Source organism: Aureococcus anophagefferens, assembly GCF_000186865.1.
Source record: "Aureococcus anophagefferens unplaced genomic scaffold AURANscaffold_2, whole genome shotgun sequence".
Classification (NCBI taxonomy): domain Eukaryota; class Pelagophyceae; order Pelagomonadales; family Pelagomonadaceae; genus Aureococcus; species Aureococcus anophagefferens.
Genome location: NW_008705562.1, coordinates 2518175 through 2534065, shown reverse-complemented (window position 1 = coordinate 2534065; position 15891 = coordinate 2518175). Strand labels below are relative to the sequence as shown.

Sequence of the window (15891 nt, the reverse complement as noted above, 5' to 3'; positions counted from 1 at the left end):
ATCCGCCGCGGCTGGAATTACAACGACAACGTGCAGGAAAGTTGCCTATGAACATATTCTCAATTGAGCATGGTGGATGTCTCCGAGCTCTCCCAGCGCGTGCTCCAGCTCACGCTGGACGACGAGCCGGCGCAGCTCCGCGCGGCGCTGCAGGATTTGGAGCCCGAGGACGAGCGCGGCTTCGCGGCGACGACGGACGAGGGCGCCTACGCGACGCACATCGCGGCCAACTTCGGGCGGTTCCACTGCTTGGCGGAGCTCCTGGACCGCGGCTGTCCGGCGCTGCGCATGCCCTCGGGCCACACGCCGCTCATGGTCGCGTGCCAGAGCGGCGCCGTCGACTGCGTCGCCGCGCTGGTGGAGTTCTACCCCGAGGACGTGCGCGCGTTCACGGGCCGGGGCCACACGCAGCGTCCTGTGGCCGTGACGATTTTCGAGAGATTTCGGCTGGGAAAACGATTAAGAATCGTTACTGTCATGCTTGGTAGGCCACACGGCGCTCATGATCGCCATGGAGGTGCTCCACGGCGACGAGGCCCGCGCGGCGAGTGTGGCGCGGCTCCTCCTGCGCGGCGGCGCGGACCCGCTCGCGCGGCGGCCCGCGGGCGACGGCGCCGGGTCCGCGGACGCGGCGCTCTACGAGTGCTGCGGCAAGGGCTGCGCGAAGCTGGCCCGCGTGCTCGTCGAGGAGGGCCCCGCGGACCAGCTCGCCTGGACCCGGGCCAGCGGCCACACGTGCCTCCACGCGGCGGCCGAGGCGAAGCACGCCGCGTGCCTCCGCGCGGTCGTCGCCGCCGCGGCCGCGGCGCCCGGGGGCCGCGCCGCGCTCCTCGCGTGCGCGCGGCGCGCGGCCGTCGAGGACGGCGCGACGGCGCTCCACGTCGCCTGCTACGCGGGCTGCGAGAGCTGCGTGCGCGCGCTGCTGCCCGTGAGCGACGTCGACGCGCGCATGCGGCCGCCCTACGCGTCGCCGCTCTACGTCGCCGCGGCGGGCGGCTACGGCGCCTGCGTGGCGGAAATTCTGGCCCACGGCGGCACGGCGCCCGCGGCGCGCGGCGACCACGGCCCGCTGCACGCGGCGGCCTGCTCCGGCGACGTCGAGTGCGTCGCGCGGATTCTCGCGGCGGACGCGGGCGCGCTCGAGCGCCGGGACCCCGAGGCGCGCACGCCCCTCGCCAAGGCGGTGCAGAACTCGCGGGTCGACGCGGCCGTCTTCCTCGTCGTCTGCGGCGCGCGGCCCGTCTACGCCGACGCGCCCGAGGTCGGGTCCCCGGACGACGTGCCCGTCGTCGACGGCGCCGCGCGCGCGGAGGTCGCGGTCGACCTCGTCGACGAGGCCCACGCGCGCGGCGCGCCGGGGCTGGCGGAGTGGCTCCGGGAGGTCGACGTCTTCGCGGGCGCGGCGGCGGGGCTGCCCCTCCTGTGTTTCGCGAACGACATCCCGGCGGCGTGGCACCCGACGCTGCTGCGGGCGGGCGCGGACCCCGACGTCGAGCCCCTCGGGGCCTTCGGCAGGGCGCTCTGGGCCGGAGACGAGCGGGGGGACGACGCGACGTGGGTGCCGATGGCGCGCCGCCCCTGGCGCCCGGACTCGCACTTCCTCTACCCCCGCGGCGCGCGGCGCCGCGCGGAGGCGGCCGCGGCCGTCGGCTGGGCGCTCGAGCGCGACGGCCGGCGCCACCTCGCGACGATCTTCACGGACGCGGTCCTGCCCTACGCCGTCGCGCGCGAGCCGGGCGACCTGCTGTCCGTGGCCGACGAGCGCCGCGCGTACCTCGAGCTCTACCTGGGCGGCGTGGTAACGTAGCTCCGGACGAGGCGGACAAGTAGCCCGGCAGGCGGATCATCCAGTGGCGTAGGCCTCGGCGTTTGACGGATCGATATCCTGACGGCGTCGAGCGCCGCCGCGGCGCGCCAGAGGCGAGTGGACCGCTCGAGCCGGCTCGGACGATGTCCGACTCGCCGGCGGCGGCGCCCGCGCTCGGCGACGCGGCCGCGACGAACGGCGGCGACGCGGCCGCGGCGAACGGCGGCGATGCGCCCGCGGCGAACGGCGGCGGCGCCGCGCCCGCGGGCGCCGACGACAAGAAGCGCCGGCGATCGAGCGACGGCGGCGACAAGGCGAGCAAGCGGCCGCGCGAGGAGAAGCGCAAGGAGAAGAAGCCCAAGGAGGCGCCCTACGACCCGCGGAAGACGACGGAGCCGCGCAAGCTCATCGTGCCCGGCCCCCCGGGCTGGCACGTCGAGCTGAAGCCGCAGCTGTCGCCGCCGACGCCGATGATGGGCCCGTGCCTGCTGCCGCTGCCGCTCAGGGACATGCTCCTCGAGTGCTGCAAGCACGAGCGCTGCTCCCTCGACGACATCAAGCACTGGGGGCTCCACTGCGAGCCCGACGTGGGCGTGAAGATCGACCTGATCAAGGGCGACACGCCGCCGGGCGACCCGACGAACGTGCTCCCCGCGGAGGACGAGGCCATCCTCAAGTCGCTGGAGCCCCTCATGGGCGCCGACGACAAGGGCGGCGACGCCTTCGCCCGGGGCAAGAAGCACGCCAAGTCCGCCGTCTGGCTGAAGAACACGGTCTACCTCTCGAATAACTTGCACGCGCCGGTGCACGAGTTCGGGTCGCGCGCCAAGGAGCAGCAGAAGCTCGCGGCGGAGACCATGAACGCGAAGATCGAGCACGTCGGCGGCACGGGCGCCAAGGCCGTCGACGCGTCCTTCGCGGCCGCGGCCGCGCTCGACGGCGACCTCGCGGCTTTGAAGCACGACAAGAAGCCGCACCTCAAGGCCGAGTTCTGCGTGCCCCTGGCGCCGGACCTGGACCTCTGGGCCAACTCCTACGTGCAGGTGGCGGTCCGCGACGACCCGGACTTTGCGGTGCGCGGCCGCACGGACGAGTTCGGGAAGCCGCTGCCGCTCGGGACGACGGCGTTGGTGTCCAAGGTCTGCACGACGTCGCACAAGCGCCGGGGCCACAACGTGCTCAGCGCGTCCTACTCGACGCCGGACCCGGACGACCCGGAGGCCTTCGCGTGGACGCGCCAGTACCAGCTCAACTTCAAGGAGGAGGGCGGCGCCGCGGGCGACCGCCTCGCGCTCTTCGTCGACCGCGACCGGGGCGTCGCGACGTACCTCCAGCAGCAGCCCAAGCGCATGGAGCTCGACAAGGGCCGGCCCACGGAGGCCGCGCGCGAGGACAGCGAGACGCCCATCGACCTCAAGTGGAGCGGCAAGACGACCGTGACCTACGAGCGCGGCGCGGCGCACGGCGCGCCGGGCTTCGACGCGGCCACGCGGAACGCGCACCGCCAGAAGATGCGCGCCATCGACAACGTCGACATCTCCGGGGACGAGGAGGAAGAGGACGACGACGACGACGACGAGGAGGAGGAGGCCTAGTCGGGAGTGTAAGCTTCGGCCGGTGCTCGCGGCGGGGCCGAGGAGGCCTACTAGGACTCGGAGGGCGTTCAAGCTTCCGAATCGTTCGTTTAAGCTTCGGTCGGTGCCCGCGGCGGCGCCTCGTCCGCGCGCATGTGCATCGTGTACTTGGCGAGCGTCGGCGGTGCGGCGTCGGGGTAGGCGCACCAGGTGACGAGGCGCAGGTCCCAGCCGTCGTCGCTGAGGTGGTACTGCGCGACGGACTCGGACTTCACCTCCGCGGCGGAGATCTCGGACTTGCGGATGAAGGGCCGCGCGCCCGCCGACGTGACGCCGTACTGCTGCCGCACGGTCTGGCCCTTGGCGACGATCTCCTTGACGGCGCCGCCGACGCGCCAGGCCTCGACGACGTGGAGGAACTTGAGCGCGCAGATGTCGCTGTGCAGCGTCGTGCCCTCGAGCTTGTAGGTGATCGTCAGCGGCAGCTTCATGTACGCCTTGCGCTTCACCCAGCTCTCGCCGTCGAGCCGCATCTTCTCCTCGCCGCCCTCGTTCTCGACGAGGCGCCACGTCTTGCCCGTCAGGGGGCCGAACGCGCGCGCGACGACCGCCTCGGTCGCCCGCGCCTCCGCGCATCGCTCAAAGTCCTCGAAGCGCTTGATCAGCGCCACCGGGTCCTTCTCGAGCGCTTCGAATTGGAACGGGTCCGACTCGGCCTCGACGTTCGCCGAGCAGAGCGCCGCGCCGCCGCCGAGGGCCAGCATGCCGCAGGCGCCACCGAGCGCGACGCGCGCGCTGGTCCTTGCGGGGCTGCCCGCCGCGCGCGCGGCGCGCGCGCTCCCCAGCACAACGCGCGCGCTGAGAGCCCGCCACATTGCGCACGAGTTGCGATTCCAGAAGCTGCCCGGTATTCAATGACAAACTGCAGCTTATCGGTTGGCCGCTCTCTTTTGGGCAGCATGTACGACCGCCGGGTCGCCGGCCTGCTCGCCGCAGCGGCGGCGGCGCAGCAGGTCGTCACGCCGCTGCGCGACTTCACGGTGAGCTGCCCGGCGACCTACGTCTGGGACGACGAGACGCTGAGCGGCGGCGGCCACCTCTTCGAGTACTACCACTTCCTCATCGACTTCGCGCCGCGCGTGCTCGAGGCCTTCGAGGCCAACGGCGAGGAGTGCGAGGACATCACGATCCTGGCGCCCCAGAAGCTGAGCGGGGGCAAGCGCGTCTTCCTCGTCGAGCTCAACGAGGCCGCGTCGATGCGCGCGCAGCTCGCCGCGGTCTTCGAGCCGCAGCACCGGATCACCGTCGAGCTCTGGCAGGGCCACGGCAAGGACCCGCTGCCGGAGGTGCTCGACGGCCGCCGCATCGGGAGCCCCGACGCCGAGTCCTGGAGCGCCCAGCCGCGCTACCGCTTCGACCGCTTCCGGAGCCGGGTCCTCGACGGGGCGGGAAAAGAGTGCGACATTCCCGACTTCAAAGGCTCCTCTCTCGGCCGTTTCCCCCTCGTTTCGGCTGATTTTAGGACGAGCGATCATCCCTCGGAACGGCCTCGAAGCGTGGATGTTTTTTCCGGAACGCGCGCGCGCGGAACACTCACGTTGAAGCGAACCTGAATCACTCTTTTCCTGCCCAGGTCCTCGACGTCGCGGGCTACCCCGCGCCCTTCGACCGCGCCATCGACGTGCTCATCGTCCGGCGCGGCAAGCCGACGGGCGACGCCGAGGGCTGGCTCACGGGCTACGACCGGCGCCACCTCGACGCGGGCTTCTTCGCCGACGCGGAGCGCGCGCTGCGCGACGAGCCGTCCGTGCTCGGCAACTTCCGCGTCGTCGAGCTCGAGCGGGAGCCGCTGCCCCAGCAGGCGCGCCTCTTCGCGTCGGCGCGCGTCGTCATCGGCGCCCACGGCGCGGGCCTGAGCAACGCCGTCTTCTGCGCGCCGGGCACGCTCGTCGTCGAGATCGGCAAGGCGCCGTGTGGAAATCAACCAGTGAGCCGGGACGTCCCGGCCAAACTTCAGAAATTCTCTAGCTCGGCCAAATCGACGTCGATTCGGCTGATTTTTGGACGATTCGATCGCTCTCGTCGAGTTCTTGAAGCACAGCCGAAGAGAACGTGTCAAAACGGTCAAATACGCTCACATTGAAGTCGGGTCGAAGATTTGATTTCCCCGCAGGCAAGGCGTGGTTCCCGTGCTTCGCGACGCTCGCTAAAGTCGTCGGGCTGCGCTTCGCCCACGTCGAGGCGGCGAAGACGCTGACGGGGCCCGTGCTCGACCTCGTCGTCTCCCACCTCACGGGCAGGCCGCCGCCGCCGGGCGCGTTCTCGAACCCCGAACCCGAGGCCGTCGAGAGCACGTACGCGCCGCCGCCGCCGCCCCCGCCGCCGAAAAAGAAGACCGACGACGAGATCCACGCCGTCGTCGTCGCCGGCGACCTCGGCGACTGGGGCGCGGCCACGGCGGCCATCGCGGCCTTCCGGAGCTGGCAGAGCGGCTTCGGCGCCCGGACGCTCGTCGCGTCGGGCGTCGCGGCCGCGGACCTCGACGCGCTCTACCGCAAGGCCCTCCTCGCCAACGAGGGGCCCCTGGCGTCGCGCGACGCCTTCGGGACGACGGACGGCAAGGGCTCGCTGGCCCACTTCCGGGCGTCGCTCACGGACTACCAGGTCGTCTCCGGGGCGGGAAAAAGGGCGCGACATGCTCGAGGCGCCTCTCTCGGCCGTTTCCCGCTCGTTTCGGCCGATTCTTGGACGAGCGATCATCCCTCGGAGCGCTCTCGACGCGTGGATGCTTTTTTGGGAACGCGCGCGCGCGGACTACTCACGTTGAAGCGACGTTGAATCACCCTTTCCCAGGACGGCGGCGCGCTCGCGAACGCGTCCGACGCGCGGCGCTGCGCGGCCGGCGCGGGCGACGTCGACGGGGCGTGGTGGCGGAGCCGCGACGACGACTTCTACGCGCACCAGCTGCGCATCATCCTGGCCCTCGCGCGCGCGAAGGCGCGCGACGGCCACACCGACGTGAAGTGGTACTTCGTCGCCGGCGACCGCGCGCTCGTGCACCCGCGGCTGCTGCGGGACCTGGCGCGGTCCCTGGAGCGCTACGGCGACCCGCGGACGACGCGCGTGCGCGTCGGCCACACCATCTTCCCCCACGCGGCGAAGCGGCCCGTCTTCGCGAGCCGCGCGGGCTTCTTCGCGAGCCGCGCGGCCGTCGACGCCGTCGACTGGTCGCGCGCGCTCCGCGCCGCCGCGGCCTGCGAGCCGGTGCCCGGCGTGCCCGAGCCCCTCGGTGGCCTGCCCGCGGACCTGAAGCTGGAGGCCATCTTCGCGTCCAAGTCTGTGTGGAAATCAACCACTGGTTTGGGTGGTCCTGACCAAACTTGAGAATTCTCTCGCTCGGTCAAATCGACGTCGCTTCGGCTGATTTTTGGACGAATCGATTGCTCTCGTCGAGTTCTCGAAGCACGGCAGAAGAAGTCGCGTCGAAACGGCCGCATGCGATCACATTGAAGTCGGGTTGAAGATTTGATTTCCACGCAGGTCCAAGTTCCGGAGCTTCGCTACGGATTTCGCGCGGACGCGCGACGCGAAATTCGCCGAGGCCGCGCGCGTCGGGCCCTACCGCGGCGTCTTCCGGGTCGCGGCCGCGGACGGGACCGTGGCCTACCGCGCGAAGATCGCGGAGAAGGGCCGCCTCGTCGACGTCGGCGGCTTCGCGTCCGAGGTCGAGGCCGCGCGCGCGCACGACGCCGCGGCCGTCGCCGCGGGCAAGGCACCGAAGCGCCTGAATTTCGGCGCCGTCCGGGGCGAGGTCGCCGTCCACGTCGGGTCCCTGGGCCTGTCGACCCACCGCCACGAGGCGCGGCCCATGGGCATGGCCGCCTGGCACGCGCACCTGCCCGCGAAGCGGCTCCTCGAGGACTTCCGCAAGCTCCGGGACTACGCGACGGAGAGCCTCGACGGCACGGCGTGCCTCGCGTCGGCGCTGACCTGCGCCGACGCGGACGTCGCCGCGGGCCACCACGGCCGCTGCGCCTGCCCGCGGTCCTAGCTGTCTTTTCTTAGGGGTCCGCGGCGACGGGCGGGCGCGGCTTCGTCGTCGCGCGCACCCGCACGGACAGCAGCGCGAGGATGACGCTGTGGATGACGCAGAGGCCGACCAGCATCAACGCGAGCATGCCCAGTCGCTCGGGCAGGTGGCCCGCCACCACGTAGAGCAGGTAGACGCACGCGAGCAGGCCGACGACGCGCGCGGCGAGCGACCGCCGGTTCGGGTCGAGCGATCGGAACTGGACGCGCCAGAAGTAGACGACGATGAACACGACGTGCAGCGCGACGAGGAGCACCGCGTAGATCAGCGAGGAGATGCGCCCCGCCTGGTCCGCGGCGATGAGCGGGATGAAGGCGAAGGTGGCCACCCAAATAAACAGGTTCTTCGCGAGGAAGAGCGTCGGATCCTGGAGCTCGCAGCACCGCTTCGGCTCGGGCTCGTGCGCGCCCGCGGGTAACAGCGCGTAGTCGTCCTCGATCATCGTGGGGCTGCTCCCGACGACGGCGCCTTCGTCGAAGAAGCCTGAGCGCCTGGGGGAAACTTGGTGGCCGACGCGAAGGTGCACACAAGTTGAACGGGCTCTCCACAGCATCCACAGCCACCGAGGCCACGGCGTCGTCACCGCGCCCTAGCGCGACCACCCCTGCAGCGACAGCGCTTGCCGCTCCAGGCACCGCGCCAGCGTCCTAACAACAAAAAAGCAACTCCAGTCTAATAGCCGGACCGGCCCAAGCCTCCCCGCTCCGGTTACACGTGTTGCGACATCACACCGCGCGTTCTAAGAGCCCGCCGCCGCGCGCTCCCGTCGGCGAATTCGGGTCTTGAAGGCGCGCGATATCCCGCAGGCATGAGGGTCGCGGCGCGGTGCTGGAACGTCTGCGGCCTCGACCCTGCGTCGCTCGACGGCGCGGCGTTCGCGTCCGCGGTCGCCGAGTGGCTCGGCGAGGGCGCGGCGGCGAGCGACGTCGCGTCCGTGGGCCTCGTCGAGGTCGTCGAGCTCAAGCCCGGCACCGTCGTCCGCGAGTCCTTCGTCTCGCCCGAGGCGTCCGCGCTCGTCGCCGCGCGGCTCGCGGCGTGGCGCGCGGCGCTCCTCGCGGTGCTCGAGGCGACGCACGAGCTCGCGTGCACGGAGTCGCTCGTCGGCCTCGCGCTCTTCGTCTTCACGGCGAGGGTGAGCGCCTACGACATCGCGCCCGCGCGGACCTGCCGCTTCCGCACGGGCTTCGGCGGCTTGCTGGGCAACAAGGGCGCCGTCGCCGCGAGCCTCGCGGCCGCGCGCGGCGCCGACGGCGAGGCGCGCACGCTCTGCGTCGTCCACGCGCACCTCGCGAGCGACCTCGACATGCTCGACCAGCGCAACGCGGAGTACGCGGCCATCGTCGGCGCCGCGGCGGACGCGTCGATCCTGTCGCTGCCCGCGGCGCTCGGCGACGACGACGCGCTCGACGTCCTCGCCCACGACGTCGTCGTCTGGCAGGGCGACCTCAACTACCGCCTCGCCTCGACCAAGGCGCCGGAGGCGGGGCTCGGCGCGTTCCTCGCGTCCTTCGGGCCCGCGGCGCGCGAGGCGGCCCGGGACGGCGACGCGCGCGACGACGCCGCGGTCCGCGAGGCCCTGGCCGCGGGCGACTGGGCGGCCCTCGCGGCGCGGGACCAGCTCGACGCGGCCATCGCCCGGGGCGACGCCTTCGTCGGCTTCCGCGAGGCGCCGAAGCGGTTCCCCCCGACCTACAAGCTCGTCCGCGGCACGGCGGAGTACAAGGCGAACCGGCGGCCCGCGTGGTGCGACCGCGTCCTCTGGAAGGCGAAGCGGCCCTCGGACGTCGTCGCCTGCGGCCGCTACGCGTCCGTCGCGACCTGCGTCCTCAGCGACCACCACCCCGTATTGGCGGACCTGGCCGTCGAGTTCCACTAGGCGCCCATTTTGTAACGCAGCCTCTATCGCCGCTTCGACGCCGGGGCGCGGTCGAAGACGGCGAGCGTCTCGACGTGGTCGCTGCCCGGGAAGAGGACGTGGGCCTCCGCGTGCGCGAGCGTCCACAGCTGCGACTTGAGGAGCAGCCCGAGCTCGCGCTGGAGCGCGTCGAAGCCGCAGGAGACGTAGAGTAGCCGCTCCACGGACGCCGCGAAACCGTCGGGCGCCGGGTCCAGGAGCGCGTCGAGCACCTCCGGGCAGAGGCCCTTGCGCGGCGGGTCGACGACGAGCACGTCCGCGCCGGCCGCGTCCGCGCGGATCGCGTCCGCGGCGTCGAGCGCGCGGAAGCGCACGGGCACGTCGCGCTTCAGCCGCGGCAGCCGCCGGTCCTGGTCCGCGAGCGCGCGCGCGAAGCCGTCGGCCGCGTTCGGGTTCGCCTCCGAGCACCGGACGCGCGCGCACTTCGGTCGCAGCGCGAGGCCGATCGCGCCGACGCCGCCGTAGAGCTCGCAGAGGTCCGCGCCCGCGGGCACGAAGGCCGCCAGGCTCGCGACGAGCGCCGCGAAGGCCGCCAGGTTCGCCTGGCGGAACACGAGCGGCGTGAACCGCAGCGCGAGGTCCGCGTCCGCGCCGGCCGCGGCGGCGCGCGCGCGCACGTCCGGCGCCGCGCCGTCGAAGAGGCCCTCCGTGAGGTGGGGCCGCCCCCGCAGCTTGGCCCAGGTCCGCGGCTCGTAGTCGAAGATCGCGTTGCCGCCCTTGGAGCCCCGGTAGTTGACCCAGATCGAGTGCCACTTCGTCTCCGATTTTTCTAAAGCGGCGACGAGCCGCGGGAGCTGGGGCGCCGACTCCTTGGCGCCCCGCCGGTTCCAGACGAGCGTCAGGGCCACGAGGCCCGAGGACCGCTCCGCGGACATCTGCACGTAGCGCAGCTCGCCGTCGTCGCCGCGCGCCGACTGCACGCCCGCGTCCGCGCACGCGGCCGCGACGGCCGCCGCGGCGTCGTTGAGCACGCTCGCGTGGGCGACGCAGTCCGGGATGCCCACGACGTCGTGGCTCCCCGCGCGGTAGAGGCCGAGCTCGACGCCCGTCGCGCGCCAGTTCCGCTTCCGGCCCCGGCGCCCGCGGCTCGCGTCGCGCTCGCCGCCGGCGCCCGCCGCGAGGCGCGCCTGCGTCCGCCAGCCCGCCGGCGTCCCGCAGACCACGGCCAGGGGCGCGCCGAGCAGCGGCTCGAGGACCGCGCGGGCGCGCAGGACCATGTCCGTCTCCTCGAAGGCCGCCTCCACGACGCAGCCGGAGCACTCCTTGAAGTGGCGGCAGGCGAGCGTCGGCGGGGGCGTCGGCGCCGGCGGCGTCGCGAGCTTCTGCGGCGCCTTCGGGGCCGGCGCGAGGGCGAGCGCGGCGGGGACGAGCAGCGCCAGCAGAGCCATGAGGTTGGCTCCACGACGCCGAACTAGCAAAGCCATCGGCTGACAGAATTCCTCGCCTGTGCACCTTGAACTTCAACCGAGCCGTCCGAAATAAGCTGCTGATTCGTTAAACACGCCCGTTCCTATTGCCAGGCGATGGCGGGGTCGTCGTCGCGGTCGTCCATGTTGCCGCCCGGCACGCAGTCGTCGCAGTCCGTGTTGTAGTCGCGCGGGCACCAGATCTGGTCCTCGTCGTCCGCGTCGAGCGAGGCGACGGCGTCGATGTTCATCGTGCCGTTCTTCGAGCAGTAGTCGAGGTGGCGCATGGTGTCCGGGTCGAAGTAGGTCCAGTCGAAGAGGCTGTCGAACTCGATGCCCAGCCCGGACGCGCCGCGCGACCAGACCGCGCCGATCGTGTCCGCGAGGTTCGCGTCGTCGTCCGTCGTCGCGTGGCCCCCCGCCTTGAAGCCGACGCCCTTGCGGCAGAGGCGCCGGGCGATCTGGTCCAGGTAGCTCTCCGAGGGCATGACGCCCACGTGCCAGTCCATGTAGCGGCCGTAGGCGGCGTCGCAGCCCGCGATGCCGTCCATGCTCAGGTACTCGTCCTCGAAGTCCTTGACCGTGCGGTGCTCGCGCTGGTTCGCGCCCGGGTTGTGGATGAAGCGGATGGGCACGAGGTAGTCGTCGTTGAGGGAGATGTGCGTGTCGCTGTAGGAGCACTGCGCGGGGACGAGGCCCGCGTCGTCGTCGTCCTCTTTCCGGAGGATGGGCTCCGCGTAGTCCGCGACCAGAATATCGGCGATGTCGACCGTGTCCAGCGTGTCGAGCAGGAGGTTGTGGAAGTCGCGGATCTTGTCCGCGTCGGACACGGGCTGCGAGATCTGCGCGACGAGGAGCACGGGCAGCATGCCCGGGCCGGGCGGCTTCGCGGCGTCGAAGATCTCCCACTGGCCCCGGAGCTCGTCCATGGTCTTGTTCAGCGCGTGGCCGCCGGGGCACTCCGCCACTACATCATAGGCCGTGAAGTACTCGGCCGCGTACGCGGCCGTGACGTTGTCGGAGACGATCTCGACGACGTGGCCGACGCCGGGCACCGCGATGCGGACCGAGTAGACGGGCACGTTCGACGACCCCTCGTAGTACATGCGCCCTAAAAAGGGCACGCCGTTCTTCTTCCAGAGGATGATGAAGTCCTCGAGGTCCCGCGCGACGTAGAAGCTCACGGACTGCGACGTGAACTCGTTCCAGTCCCATCCGTCGTCACTGAAGTCGAGGGAGCTCTCCCAGCTCTGGACCCACTCGCGCACGCCGATGCGCGGCGCGTCCTGGGTCACGTGCGACTCGAAGTAGTGCATGGAGAAGCTCCCCAAAGTCATGAAGAGCGTCCGCTTCGCGCACAGCTCGCGCGTGCGCGTGCGGTCGAAGCTCCCGGGGCTCGACGGCAGGCAGTGGTAGCTCGCGTTCAGGTCGAGGCTGAAGCCCAGCATGGTCTGCACGAAGTCCAGCGTCGCCGACGCGTCCGTGGACACGTGCGTGCGCTTGAAGAGCGACACGTGCGCGACGGCGGTCGGCGTCGTGAGCCCGTTCTTCCCGCCGCCGTCGGGGTCGTCGTCGTCGTCGTCGACGGCGGAGCCCGCGCCGCCCATGGACCCGGGCAGCGCCGCGGGCTGCGTCAGGTTCGCGAACCCGAAGGTGCCGCTCGGGTTCGGGTTCTTGGGCAGCATGGCGCGCAGCGAGAGCAGGGCGCCGCCATCCCCGCTCCGCGACACCACGCCGACGGCGGCGAGCGCGGCGAGGCCCACGGCGCCGGCGACGACGCGGAGCGCCGCCCGCGCGCCCTCTCGCCTCCGGACCATGGCCGCCGGAGCAGCACCGCGGCGCCGATCGGCAGCCCCTCACAGCGTGAGGAGGTGCGTCTCGAATATCGAGCGGCACCTTGAAGGTGATCGGTTTGCGCGATCGGCTTGCTCGCCGCAGCCAGCGTCTGGCTCAGCCCGGGCAAGTCCAGACACACACACTGCACGCCGAGTTCGCTGCGTGGGGTCACCACCGCCGCCGCCCAACCACACACAGCGCCGCGCGTTCGCCGAGCGCCACCACCACCGCCACCGCACGCCGCGCGCGAGTTCGCCCCGTCGCCGAGGCCGCGCCCGCCCGCCCGATGGCGTCGGACCTGGCGACGCGGCGGCTGCTGCGCGAGTTCGCGGCCATGCGCAAGGCGCCGCCGGACAACATCGTCGCGCGGCCGCTCGAGAGCAACGTGCTCGAGTGGCACTACGTCATCACGGGGACGAAGGACTCGGTCTACGAGGGGGGCCACTACCACGGCAAGCTCAAGTTCCCGACGGAGTACCCGCTGCGGCCGCCGAGCGTGCTCATGTGCACGCCGAGCGGGCGGTTCAAGACGAACTGCCGGCTCTGCCTGAGCATGTCCGACTTCCACCCCGAGTCCTGGAACCCCATGTGGTCCGTGTCGACGATTTTGACGGGGCTCTACAGCTTCATGCTCGAGAGCTCGCCGACGCTCGGCTCCGTCGAGGCGACGCCGGCGCAGCGGCGCCGCTTCGCGGCGCAGAGCCTCGAGTTCAACTGCGCGAACGAGACGTTCCGCGGCCTCTTTCCGGACCTCGTCAGCTCCACGAGGAGCGGCGAAAGGCCGCGGCCGAGGCGGGCGACGCGCCGGGCGGCGACGGCGACGGCGACGACGACGGGGCCGCGCCCGCGCCGGGCGGCGGCCGCGACGCGGGAGCGGCCGCGGACGAGGGCGAGGCGACCCCGCTCATCTTCGTCGCNTGCGTCGGCGCGACGCTCGCGCTCCTCGCGCTCCTCNTGAGGCCTGAGTAAGAGAGGCTCGCTAAGCCCCTTACGTGCCCGCGGCGCGCGTCGCCGCGTCATCCAAACGAGAGGTCACCGCCGCTTCTTCTTCGCGCGCCGCTTCTTGGACGCCGCCGCGGCGAGGGGCCCGAGGTCCGCGAAGTGGAGCGGGTCGCCAAAGTCCGCGGGCGACGACGCGGGCGCGCACTTGAGCGCGAGGAGGTGGCCGCGCTTCGCCCCGGCCGCCGTCGCGCAGGCGGCGGAGCAGTAGGCGACGTCGCACGTGAGGCGGCAGCGCCGCACGGGCCCGCGCGCGCCGCAGGCGTCGCAGGCGTCGGGCGGCGCGACGGACGGCGCCGCCGCGCCGCCGCGCCGCGTCCAGATCGTCAGCTCCGCAGACCCGTCGCCGTAGTTCGGCAGCGCGACGCGCGCCGCGAGCGCGAAGCGCGCCCGGAGCGCGAGGAGGTCGCCGGCCGTCGCCGTGTCGCCGCGCCACTCGCCGACGAGCGCGAGCGTCTCGCCGCCGCCGTCGTGGAAGGCCGCCGCGGCGGCGCCGAGGTAGGCCTCGCGCTCGCCCGGCGGCGGGTAGCACGCGAAGAGCGTCGCCCTCCGGGCGCCTCGCGTCGCCGCCGCGACGGCCTCGGCGACGCCGCCCCGCTTGACGGCCGTCCAGGCCTTGGAGCGGCCGTGGTACGCGTTCGCGCCGTCGCCCGGCGGCGCGACGTCGAAGGCCTCGACGGCGACGCCCCGCTCGCGCAGGCACGACGCCCAGTAGCCCGTGCCCGCGCCGATCTCGACGAGGGGCCCGACCGCGGCGAGCGCGTCGAGCGCCCCGTCGCTCGGGACCGCGTAGGCGTACTCGTGGCACGACGCGCTCGCGGCCCGGCGCGCGGCGTGGAGCCACGCCGGGGCGACGGGGTCCGCGCCCTTCATGGTCGCCGCGGTCTCCGCGGACGGGACGAGCGGCGCCTCGGGGACCGTCCAGTCGCGCGAGAGCCACGCGACCTCGCGCCAGCGCGCGCGGAAGAGCCGCAGGAGCGCGTTGCCGCCGCCGGCGCGGAGCGCCCAGGCCTCGACGAGCGCCCCGCCGCCGGCGGCCTCGACGGCGTCGAGCGCGCGCGCCGCGGCGGCGGCGACGGCCTCTCGCGGCGCGTCCGCGGCCAGCGCCTTCGACGGCGCGACGAGGAGCGCGTCGAAGACGTCGTGGGGCCGGGGCACGGCGTCGCCGAAGCCGCGGACCACGGCGACGTAGCGGAGCTTGAAGTAGACGGCGTCGAACGCCGCGAAGACGGCGACGGCCGCGGAGACGTCGCGCGCGGCGAGCGCCGCGGCGCGGCCCGCCGCGACGCGCGCGGCGTCGCCGGCGAGGCCCCGGCACTCCGCGGCCTCCTCGGACGGCGCGGCCTCGAGGAGCGCCGTGCACCGGTCCGCGAGCGCCCTCGCGAGCGCGGCGGCGCCGGCGCCGTCGCCGCGCAGCGCCGCCGCGCGGCACGCGACGAACGCGGCCGCGGCCGCGCGCGCGGCGGCGGCGGCCGACGGCGGCCGCTGCTTCTTGCGCTTCTTCGTCGCCGGCGGCGCGCCGGCGGCCATCTGGTCGAGGAGCGACTCGAGGCCCGGGTCCGGCGCGGCCGGCGCGGCCGGCGCGGGGACGTCGGCGCAGCGGAGCGCGGCGCGGTTCGGGTTGTCGTCGCGCGGGCCCTTGCGCTTCTTCTTCTTCTCGCGCGGCGCCGGCTGCGCCGCCTTCGCCGGCGGCGGCGGATTCTCGCGCTGCTCCTTGCGGAACTGGGAGACCTTGCCTTTTTTGGGCTTTCGCGCCGGCGCCGCCGGCGCGGTGGACGACGAGCTCATGAGCTCGTCGAGCAGCGAACCCATCTGCGCCGCATCGTCGTGGTGCAGGTTCTCGCGATTCATGGCGAGTTTCGCTGTCCTTAGATGGCGGCTTCGAGCAGGCTCAGACGATGGCTTCGAGCAACATCGCTCGTATGCATCAATGAAAGGGTAAGGCCTCTTCATCGCCTCTTCAACATACAGGTTACAGGCGGTAGCTCGGCCGAGACGGCCGAGGAGCAGGGCGATCGCGGCGAGGCGGCTGTGGGCGCGGGGGGTTGCCGAGTCCGATTCCGTCTCGTCGGGAAAGACCAAGTCGTCTTCGTCGGGGAAACCCCACGCCCCGACGTCGAAATGGCGCTACTTAGCCGACGATACCTTCGCGTCCTTCTTCTTCTTCGCGGCCTTGTCCTTCTTCGGCTTGGGCTCGCGCGACTTCTCGCGCGCCGCCGGCGCTTTCCGCGACGCCGGGTCCTCGTAGAGCGAACCGACGAAGG

At 72.6% G+C, this 15891-nt stretch overlaps 2 protein-coding genes across 2 annotated transcripts; both read left to right on the top strand.

Annotated features, from left to right (window-relative positions):
- Nucleotides 1-69: 69 nt before the first annotated feature.
- On the top strand, nt 70-7432 carry AURANDRAFT_61358 (hypothetical protein; the record flags this gene model as incomplete). Its single annotated transcript, XM_009035063.1, has 8 exons — nt 70-484; nt 1533-1798; nt 1921-3401; nt 4310-4814; nt 5015-5354; nt 5555-6045; nt 6235-6716; nt 6922-7432. The coding sequence occupies 8 exons, from the start codon at nt 70-72 to the stop codon at nt 7430-7432; spliced, it is 4491 nt and encodes a 1496-aa protein (XP_009033311.1).
- A 5482-nt stretch (nt 7433-12914) lies between these two features.
- Nucleotides 12915-13388, top strand: AURANDRAFT_20698 (hypothetical protein; the record flags this gene model as incomplete). Its single annotated transcript, XM_009035064.1, has 1 exon — nt 12915-13388. A coding segment is annotated over one exon (474 nt), but the record flags the coding sequence as incomplete, so codon positions are not given.
- Between the last annotated feature and the right edge of the window lie 2503 nt (nt 13389-15891).